Source organism: Solanum dulcamara, chromosome 9 (genome assembly GCF_947179165.1).
Source record: "Solanum dulcamara chromosome 9, daSolDulc1.2, whole genome shotgun sequence".
Taxonomy (NCBI): Eukaryota; Viridiplantae; Streptophyta; class Magnoliopsida; order Solanales; family Solanaceae; genus Solanum; species Solanum dulcamara.
Window position 1 is genome coordinate 70288838 of NC_077245.1, and position 11440 is coordinate 70300277.

General features: G+C 37.2%; 1 protein-coding gene across 1 annotated transcript; it reads left to right on the plus strand.

Moving 5' to 3' along the window:
- Positions 1 to 554: 554 nt before the first annotated feature.
- On the plus strand, positions 555 to 8242 carry LOC129904572 (calcium-transporting ATPase 4, endoplasmic reticulum-type-like). Its single transcript, XM_055980134.1, has 9 exons — positions 555 to 820; positions 1005 to 2489; positions 2764 to 2836; positions 2928 to 3049; positions 4339 to 4620; positions 4729 to 5106; positions 5613 to 5722; positions 6983 to 7211; positions 7310 to 8242. Exons 2-9 carry the CDS (start codon positions 1074 to 1076, stop codon positions 7886 to 7888), a joined length of 3189 nt encoding a protein of 1062 aa, XP_055836109.1. The 5' UTR covers positions 555 to 820; positions 1005 to 1073; the 3' UTR covers positions 7889 to 8242.
- The last annotated feature ends 3198 nt before the right edge of the window (positions 8243 to 11440 follow it).

The following is an 11440-nucleotide window of genomic DNA, read 5'->3' on the forward strand; positions in this document are numbered from 1 at the left end:
TTTCTCTCTTACTTGGGTTTGTGACTTTTGAGCCTAGGGTCTTTCAGAAACAACCTCTCTATCTCCATGAGGTAATGGTAAGATCTGCGTATATCTTACCCTCCCTATACCCTACTTGTGGAATTTTACTGGATATGTTGTTGTTGTTGTTTTGCAAAATAATTTTCTTGCGTCAATAGTCTTTTTGAAACGATCTCTCTATCTTATTTTTGATAGGGCCTAAAGATAAAATTTACATATATCTTATTTTTTTCAGACTCCACTTTTAAAAATATATTAAATAGGTTGTTATAGACTTACAGTAGTTTTTGAGGATCACTCTACTTCTGAATTATTGCCATGTTAATAAAGAAATATTCTTCAATGTTATTTCTGAATTATTTAAATTACTTATCAAAAAGGGCAAAACAGTCAATGTAGTAAACCATAGAGCTTTCTAGACCATTTATCCTGGAAATAGCAAAAAGCTGAAGAAAAAAAAAAAGTTGAAATAAAGAATAAAATACTGAAACGCAGAGTCCATTAAAAGTGAGAAAGTACGCAGAAGCCCGATTAATAAGCCTCTCCACTTTTTCACCTTCAGATTATTATTATTCTATTTATTTACATTAATAATTGTAAGTACTAATTTCTGTTATTTTGCTTTGTATAAAGTAAAGAGGCAGAGATCTCTTATTTTTCGATTCTCTCGCTCTACAGTTTCCCGAGAGAGATAAGAGGGAGAGACGCACAGTAACTATCCAGAGTTACGCTGCAGACTAACAACTCTCGTTCTCTCGTCTTCTTCTCCGGCGACGACGAACGAATCTCCACTAATCTGGTAAAAATCCGCTTCCTCAATCATCTATTTTGATTATGTATTTCTATGTATTTGCGTTTTCTTAGTCTAGAAGCTTCGATTGTTGTAGATCTTAGTTTTTTGACCTGTTTTGAGCTTTGAAACGGTGAACTTCATTCGATCGTGACATTTTTGTTTCTGATTTTCGATTTTGGTTGAATTTCAGGAGAATTTTATTATTTTGAGGGATTTTGACTGGGTTTTAATTAGATTTTGTTGATTCTGGAGGTTATAAATGGGAAAAGGAGGTGAAAATTATGGGAAAAGGGAGAATTTAGGTGGTAAGAGTGTGTCGGATAAGGAGGTGTTTCCGGCGTGGTCGAAAGATGTGAAGGAGTGTGAGGAGAAGTTTGAGGTGAATAGAAATTATGGATTGTCTGAGGATGAGGTTGTTAAAAGGAGGCAGATCTATGGTTTGAATGAAATGGAGAAGCACGAAGGGCAGTCGATTTTGAGGTTGATTTTAGATCAGTTTAATGATACCTTAGTTAGGATTTTGCTTGGTGCTGCGGTGATTTCGTTTGTTTTGGCTTGGTTAGATGGGGAGGAAGGAGGTGAGAAGGAGATCACGGCTTTCGTGGAGCCTTTAGTGATTTTTTTGATCTTAATTGTCAATGCTGCAGTTGGTGTTTGGCAAGAGAGTAATGCCGAAAAGGCTTTGGAGGCATTGAAGGAAATTCAGTCAGAGACTGCATGTGTGATACGTGATGGTAAAAGAATTTCCAGTTTGCCTGCCAAAGAGCTTGTACCTGGGGATATTGTTGAGTTGAAAGTTGGAGATAAAGTACCAGCTGATATGAGGGTTTTGAGTTTGATCAGTTCGACTCTTCGGCTTGAACAGGGATCACTGACTGGTGAGAGTGAGGCGGTTAGTAAAACCACTAAAGCTGTATCGGAGGATGTTGATATCCAAGGGAAAAAATGTATGGTATTTGCTGGAACGACTGTGGTGAATGGAAATTGTATTTGTTTGGTTACTCAAATAGGGATGGATACCGAGATAGGGAATGTGCACGCACAGATTCATGAAGCAGCACAAGAAGAGGAAGATACCCCATTGAAGAAAAAGCTAAATGAGTTTGGTGAAGCTTTGACTGCCATAATTGGTGTAATCTGCGCTTTGGTTTGGCTGATTAACGTGAAATATTTCCTCACTTGGGAGTTTGTTGATGGGTGGCCTACGAACTTCAAGTTTTCATTTGAGAAGTGCACTTATTATTTTGAAATTGCAGTGGCATTGGCAGTTGCTGCCATTCCAGAAGGTCTGCCAGCAGTTATTACAACTTGTTTGGCTCTTGGCACACGCAAGATGGCTGCTAAGAATGCACTTGTTCGAAAATTGCCTAGTGTAGAAACTCTTGGTTGTACAACTGTTATTTGCTCAGACAAAACAGGAACATTGACTACTAATCAGATGGCTGTGTCCAAGCTTGTTGCTATGGGTGCCAAGGCTAACACAGTGCGATCATTTGATGTTGAAGGGACCTCATATGATCCCTTTGATGGAAAGATTCAAGATTGGCCAATGGGTCGTATGGACTCTAACCTAGAAATGATAGCGAAAATTGCTGCTGTCTGCAATGATTCTGGAGTTGAAAAATCTGGTCAGCACTATGTTGCCAGCGGACTGCCCACTGAAGCGGCACTAAAGGTACTGATTTTATCATTGTCTGGAATGTGGATTCATGATTTATCAATGTCATTTACTGAACATCTTTCTAACCTCGACATTGTTTAGCATCAATCTCTACGTAATTTCTGCTGGCCACCACCCCCTCCCTTCCCGACTCAAACATATGAATGAATTAAGCAAATTATACCTGATCTACATTGCCTAATATAGTTATAAATTTCAAAAACTTCTTTTGATTCTCTTTCTTGAATCTTTTTGGTTACTTATTTAGAGTTTGTTGATGTTATTTAAGGTTCTGGTTGAGAAAATGGGACTTCCTGATGGCTTAGGTTCCATGTCCTCTTCAAGTGACAAAGATGGCCTCCGTAAGTTGTGGTTCCTGTTCTATTATTGTTATTTTGTACATAATGGGTCTTTACACTCCAACATGATCTCACTTCAATTAACTGAATGTAGGTTGCTCTTACACATGGAACAAAATTGAAAAGCGTATTGGTACTCTCGAGTTCGATCGTGATAGGAAATCCATGGGTGTCATTACATCTTCCACCTCTGGAAGAAAGTCATTACTTGTGAAGGTGTGCTCTTTATTTCCTTGGATTTTCTATTTCATATCGGGTTTCCTACACCGTTTAATTGTTCTTGACGCTTTTGAAGCTCAATGCATCATGTATATTTTGGTTCTATGCAAATTCTGATATGGCTTCTTCTGTTGTTGCAATTTATAATTTTGTGGCATATTGCATATTCTGTGTTCCCTTTTGACTTTTTCATTCTAGTGATAGAATTGACTTTTACTCTGCAAATGGATGGAACTGCGACTTTGGATCTGTGTGATTTTTCACTTCAGATGATTCTCATGGTAACATCATAACTTCCCTGTGGTTAGCGTAGTCTTGATTGAGGTTCACAGTCATCAAAAGTTGCTAATCTTGGTTTGAAATGTATTGGAGTATTGGATCTTCATAAGCTCAGTGATGGATCTGATGCAACTATATAGCTGTTCACGGAGCCATCTACAACACCAACAACAATGGGTCTGGGGAGGGTGGGGCGTACGCATACCTTACACAATTACCCCTACCTTGTGCGAGGTAGAGATGTTTCCTATAGACTCCCGGATTGAAAAAAGTGTTTTAAAAAACAGGTTTGACAAATACAAAAGCAAAAGCTATAGTGAGAATACCGTAGAAAATAATAGCAATAAAGATAACCCTAGTAAAAGAAACAACAATAGTAACACAATTGAAGAACAAGATAATACTCCTTCCGTGGAGTTGAAGAGAGTATAGAAGACTTTTGAATCTTGTAGTATTAAACTAAAGATAAGTAAAATGTACTAAAATGTCCTTAAATCTTGTGGTCTTAAACATGCCATGTGGAAAGTTTAAATTAAAGAGTTGTCAAAAAAGGAAAGAAACATTCTTTTTGAAATAGACTAAAAAGGAAAGTAAGACGAACAAATTGAAACGGAGGGAGTAATAGAATAATATTAATGATACTGATAATAAGTAGAATAGGGAGCAGACAAGGTGCTCTAAGCTAGAACTATGCTCTCCCACGGATGTTCATGGAGCTAGCATCGTAGATAATTCAAATTACTGCAAGGTAATTTAGAATGAACGGTACGAGGTTCTTATGTGTGGTAATTACGGGTGATGTATGTTGTTTCTACATGCTCGTGCTCTTGGCTTTAATTTTACATGTGATGAAAAACTTGTCAACTTTTTACCCTCATGTTTGTGTGTGGGTGCTCATGGTTAGTATAGGCTAGTTCTTCGTGGTTTTGTCCCTGATCGATTCTTTGGGGATATTTGCTTTGTGCTGTTTGGGATATATTTTCTCACATATGTTGCTTCATTTTCAGGGTGCGGTTGAAAATTTGTTGGAAAGAAGCTCCTATGTGCAACTGCAAGACGGTTCTGTTGTAGAATTGGATCATTCTTCAAGGAATCATATATTGCAAAGCCTTCATGAAATGTCCTCCAAAGCATTACGTGTCCTTGGTTTTGCATACAAGGAGGATCTACAGGAATTTGCAACCTATAATGGTGATGAAGACCATCCAGCTCATGAGCTTTTACTCAATCCTGCTAATTACCCTTCCATTGAGTGTAAACTCATATTTGTTGGCTTGGCTGGGATAAGGGTAAGTTGGTTAACTTGCTTTCTTTTGACTTGGTTTCGTTTTTTTCCTAAAACCTTCCTCTCTTGGGAGCATCAAGATATTGAACAAATACTTCTCATCTTGTCAAAGGATCCTCCTAGAAAAGAGGTACGTCGTGCAATTGAGGATTGCAGAGAAGCCGGCATTCGAGTTATGGTAATTACAGGAGATAACAAGAATACAGCAGAAGCTATCTGCCGTGAGATAGGTGTCTTTGGAAGCCATGAAGATATCAGTTCGAGGAGCTTAACTGGAAAAGAATTTATGGAGCTTGCAAACCCAAAAGCACATATAAGGCAAAGTGGAGGTCTCTTATTCTCCAGAGCTGAGCCAAGGCATAAACAAGATATAGTGAGATTGCTTAAAGATGATGGTGAGGTGGTTGCAATGACTGGGGATGGAGTGAATGATGCACCTGCTCTAAAATTGGCTGATATTGGAATTGCAATGGGAATCACTGGAACTGAGGTAAAAAATAATGATCCTTGTACTAGAATTTGAAAAGCAATGTCAATGGAGACGTGTTTCTAGAAGAATCTATTTCCTGCAGTACTTAAACAGCAAACAGTAATAATATACTCTGTCCCACCAATCTATGTCTACACCAGTTTGCGATCACCTGAACTCTGGTCCTGGATGATTTTATAATGATGTCTCTCCCAGGTTGAGGCTAACTTATCACTGTATATGCTCATCTTATTTTTGGGCTACTTCTCTGTCAGTTGACGCACTTACTAATAGAAACTTATCTTCTGTTACCTGCAATAGGATCTTTTATTATACCAAATTCTCATACCAATTTGATTTGTCATTTCTGGAAGATTTTGATGGGTTTGGGGACAAATGAATCCGTATGGATAGATACATGTATATATATCTATTGTTAAATTCTCTATTATCACTAATGGGAGCCCTGAAGATCATTCCAAAGCCACGGTTCTTGTCGTGTTACTTATGGCTGATTTTTCTCCCAGGTGGCAAAGGAAGCATCTGACATGGTTTTGGCAGATGATAATTTTAGTACAATTGTAGCTGCTGTTGGTGAAGGCAGGTCCATTTATAACAATATGAAGGCTTTCATCAGGTTTATTTTCTCCCTCATCTCCTTCAGTTGGCAATATTTCTATTGATGGTACTGTTGATTTGATGCTATTGTATTTCTATCATTTTGGGTTGGGTAATTCTGTATTTGGCCGTTCAATATATGTTCAACTTTTGAGCATTGCATTTAGCTTATATATACAAGAGTGAGTTGACCGTTGCTGGACTAGGTAGATAGTCATAGTCCCTTTGAGCCATGTAGTATTTCCAGCTTATTATATATACCATGCTGGATTAGCTTATTATACATGTGGTATTTCCAGCTTTCTGCAAACCACCACAATCTATTCAACCGACTTTAGTGTGTGTATCAATCTATTGGAAAGCTTTTCATTGAGTATGATATGGCATATAATCAAACAAGTAAATGTGCCAATTCTTGCTTTCTAATTTTTCATATTAATCTCCTCTTGAAAGTTAGTTGGCATGATCCAACTATGAATTATTTCTATACAGAATTGTTCAGTCCTCAATGTCCATCCATTGGATTTCATGTGATATGGTTTGAAGTACCCAGTGTACTTCAGAGAAATGTGTTCTTCAAACTATGAGCCGCAAAGTGATCCAAACACTGAAGTGGTTGGATCTTTAAATCTCTGCTTTGAGGAGTTGGCTAATATCATCATCATTGTATAATGGATGTTGGAATTAGTTGTTTTAATTGCGCTTTGATTTTTATATTACTAAATTCATATATGTTGGTAATTTTCAATTTTTCGAAAATTGTGTACTTCACTTCAGAGAACTTCTCACTTTATGCTTCAAGGCTCACAGACTTTGTCGCTTAATAAAAATACGGAAGTACCTAAAAGTTATCTATCAGGGCAAGATAACACCTGCTGCTAAGCTCACACTTGCACATTTATAAATCCTTTGGGCTAGACATGCATTCACACAGTTTGAATGTTCTAAGAATGGAGAATATGTTAATGGGTTGTGGAGAACTTGGATTAAGCTTGAGTTCTTCTTGTTCAGTTGCATGCGACCAGATTCCTGAGTTAATTGACTTGGATAAGTTGGCTATCATCCTTTTGGAAAACTTTCTTCTAGTGGCAGCTGTTGATTCCATGTTCTATCTTTTTTTTTTCTAATTTAAGAAGGGAGTATCTAGTCCTCTTTATTTGTTAGGATGTAATCCTTTTATCATTTCTCTGAACTTCTTGAATTAATATCTTCAGTCCATGTAATGCATATGATGCCACAACTATGGAAGTGCATTCATTGATGCTTTACCTTGTTGTAGGTACATGATCTCCTCAAATATTGGTGAAGTCGCCTCTATTTTCCTTACTGCTGCCCTAGGCATTCCTGAAGGTCTTATCCCAGTTCAACTTCTGTGGGTCAACCTGGTCACTGATGGACCCCCTGCTACAGCATTGGGATTTAATCCACCAGATAAAGATATAATGAAGAAACAACCCAGGAGAAGTGATGATTCATTGATCAGTGCATGGATTTTATTTCGCTATCTGGTCTGCACTCAAATTATTTATTTAATTTTCCACTTCCTACTTCTGTTTGTGAGAATGAAATCGTCGTTCTTATCATCATTTCCAAATGCTTGATGCAGGTAATTGGGTTGTATGTTGGTTTAGCAACTGTGGGAGTTTTCATCATCTGGTTCACCCACGACTCTTTCCTTGGCATTGATTTAAGTGGAGATGGCCACAGTCTTGTCACCTATTCCCAGCTTGCTAATTGGGGTCAGTGCAAAACCTGGAGCAATTTCACCGCCTCACCTTTCACTGCGGGATCACAAGTGATCAGTTTTGATAATCCGTGCGATTACTTTGTGGAAGGCAAGGTCAAAGCCATGACCCTTTCCCTCTCTGTATTGGTTGCAATTGAAATGTTTAACTCCCTTAATGCCCTTTCGGAAGATGGAAGCCTCTTGTCAATGCCACCATGGGTCAACCCATGGCTTCTTTTGGCCATGTCCGTCTCATTTGGGTTGCACTTCTTGATCCTCTACGTGCCTTTCCTTGCTCAAATATTTGGTATCGTTCCACTGAGCCTGAACGAGTGGCTGTTAGTATTGGCTGTTGCATTACCCGTCATATTGATTGATGAGATTTTGAAGTTTATTGGAAGGTGCACAAGTGGTATTCGAACAAGTGGAAGGAGTCGTACAAAGAAGAAGGAAGAGTAGAAGCAAAACATTCAGTTGGAGCTGCTCAAGAATACCATAATGTGTTGGATTTATTATTATTAACAGAGCTTATGTTATTCATACCCGCAAGTGGGGTTTGATTAGCCTATTCTCTTGGTCCTTCCGCTTTAACCCAACCCAGTCGCTGTTAAATGATGAGGGTTGGTGTGGACCTTGCAAATTTTATTAGATTCATTACATTTTCTAACTCTCAGATGATAGAACTAGTTTTTATAATTAAGTTCTTTTTGCTCATGAACGGTCTTTCCCTTGTCTAACAGGACGATAGCTATTATGCCGATCCTCTCAATTTTATCTTTGGTATCATATTGCTGAGACACTTGTTAGGGTGTATATGATGTATTATGGACTTAACATAACCTAACCAAGTAGCATCAAGTGGTGTTACAATTCAGAATCTAAAGCACCCGTCTTAAACACCAGACAAACTACTATTCTATAGTCAGTACTTACCTTAATTGCTCTAATTTTTTTGTCACATATTGCAGTGGAAGCTCGAGAAGGAATATCAAAACATATTTCCCTCTTAGTCTTTTTGCATCCATGCCCTCCTACTAGAAAGAAGGAACGTTTATGATCGATGCAAAAAGCCATGATTCAGAAAGAACGTTTATGATCGATACAAAAAGCCATGATTCACATTCCATTGAGATTTAACTCTACCTTCACTAAACAAAAAGCCAAATTCATCTTACAAAACTCTTATAACCCTTAGAGACTATCCCTAGTCCCTTCAATGCCTACAATCATTTGTTTGTGGCAACTCATTCAAGCTGACTCTAGCTTGAATATGAAAAAACTCTTACCAAGAAAATACCCAAATCAAGGTTTTGGACCAAGCATCAATAAGTACGACTTAAGAGCAATCTCTCTACAAAGAAGTAAGATTGAATATCATGGATTCGACACAGTAGGAAAGGAAACACGTTCAGAATGTGGTTCTTCGACGATTACCTTCCATCCTTTAGAAAATTGTACACTTTTGGCTCACAAATTCAATTTTTGAATGTTCTCAATAATTTGAGTATCAGTATCCATATTGGAGTTTGATAAGTTTAGATTTTTTTTTTGTTTTGGGGGGGGGGGGGGGGGGTCCAACAAGATTTTTTTATTGTTAAGGCTCGAACCCAACACGATTTTTTTATTGTCAAAGCTCGAACCCAAAACCCCGCTTCCCGCAAGTGTACGCGGTCTCACAAGTAGTAAAGTGGCTCTTTCGAGCCGGATATCGAATCCACAGGGACTTTAATGAGGCTACTTATTCCTTTTCAACGAACTAAACCAATTGTGTGTGTTGTAAGAGATGAAGGTAGTTCTACTACTAGTTTCAAATATAAGAAAAATGACTACTATCACAAACAATTCAGTGGTTATTTAGATTAATTAGATTACGAGAGATTCCAGGGATGTAGCCTAAGGGGAAGTAAAGCATAATATCCTCCGCTTTTAGTTTTTGATGGGTTATTTAATTACTGATTTATAGGATTGCTATTACAATCATGGTCTTCCGACCTCTAATTGCCTATCTTTATCGACAACCTAACTACATCGTTGAGTGGGGATATGCATAAATCAATAAAAACGCATTAAGCTATCTTCCTATTTCTTAACCAAACGCGGTGTACAAGTATGTTATCACTGACATCCTGTATGCGAATCACACTAAGTTATTCTAGCACGAACACGTTCCCTACATTTTTTGTTCTATCTCCTTGTCCTCTTCCGAATTCAAGTAGACAACACATGTATTCTAATGCTGGCCAAACATAAAAATAGTAAAAACTAAAATGCAGGAGTAATTAGAAGCAACAATCCATCGTCAACCAAATTTAGATAATATTAAGCCATAACTTCGTAGCTACAACCCTAGAACAAGGGCACTTAGCTACTCATGTTCAATAAAAACACCAAGTACATAAGTTCATACACTTTAATATTCAAGAGAAAGAAAAAGAAAAAGAAACCTAAGGTGCTTGTGTTTTCTTTCCAAGACGCGCGTAACCTCATCCAAAAAGCCCTAAGGGTTTATTTATAAGATTTGGGAAATAACACTTTTTTCCTTGTTGGACCCAGACTAATTAAAAAGTCAAAAAATCTTCGGAGATTCAGTGGCGCCAGTATTTACCTTTAGTAGTTTCACTCCTGGCGCAGCGTGCCAACTAGGGGTGTACATGGACCGGGTTGGTTCGAATTTTTTATAAACCAAATCAAACCAGTTGTGTCGGGTTATTAAATCTATAAACCAAACTAAACCATTAAAAGTCGGGTTTTTCGATATCAATTTTTCTCGGGTTTTTCAGGTTTTTTAGATTTTTTCGGATTTCTCAGATTTTTCATAGTATCTAATAAAAAGCACAGAGCAGTGCTTCTTAAAAAGAGTTCTAGTACAAAATATCAACATATAAGATGGAGGCAGAACACTGTTTGAAGTTTTAACTTTATAATATAACTTTATAAGATGGACAATTTTTGTATATTATTTAGATGGGCTTATCAAGTCCAAATGTAAATGTAAGAAAGAAAACAAAAATTATGAAAAAATTTTAAAAAATATTTATAAATTATATTTTAATAAATTTTTTTATGTATAACATAATTTAAAAGTAGTATATCTATAATCAGGTCGGTTTGGGTTCGGTTTGACTTTTTTTAGTTAAAATCAAACCAACCCTATAATGGTCGGAGTTTTTTTCCAAACACCAAACCAAGTCAAACCAAACCACTAGTCGGGTTTTTTTCCGATTTGGTTCGGTTTGTTGGTTTAGTGCGGTTTATCGGTTTGCCCTGTACAATCCTAGTGCCAGCAGTACGCCCGGCCAGGTCAGTTGTTTAGGCACTGGCATGGCGCGCCTGCAGTGCTTTCGTGCCTGGCTTCTGTAGTTCAAACGCTGGGGCGGTGCGCCATCGATGCGCCCCAGCCCAGATTCTCTTTTGGACTTTCCTTCTTGCTCTCATTCAGTTTGTACCACTGCACATTCTTGCTTCGGAGCAATTTTTTTTCTCCAAAATTTCTACATTCACTCAATACACATCTTAATACACATTTATTCTTCATTCAATCCAAAACACACAATTAAACTATAAAACATTCTCAAAACAATTACTAAATGTAAAAAAAATAAGGCACATAAATGTGCCCAGATCAACAACCTACTCCAATCGCCCCAATAACTATCACATGAATTTATGTAGTTACTCATCCTTCCATCCCATCATAGAATGATCGGCCCATTTTTTAAATAGTTATTCCTAACAATCAAATTGAACAATTTGATAGGAAAACTTACATAAATGTACTCTTTGATATCTAGTTTATCAATATGATACATTACTTATAAACTTTGGTTATATATGTTGTGTATAGGTATGTATATTATATGTATATTTAGTATAAAGTATGCATTATCAATACATCGTGTATATATTTCATCCGTCCTATTTTATGTGACACCATTTGATTTGACACGCTGTTTAAGATTTTTTTTTTGAAATTTGTGATTTAAAACAATCCTTAGATATTTATGTAGTTGT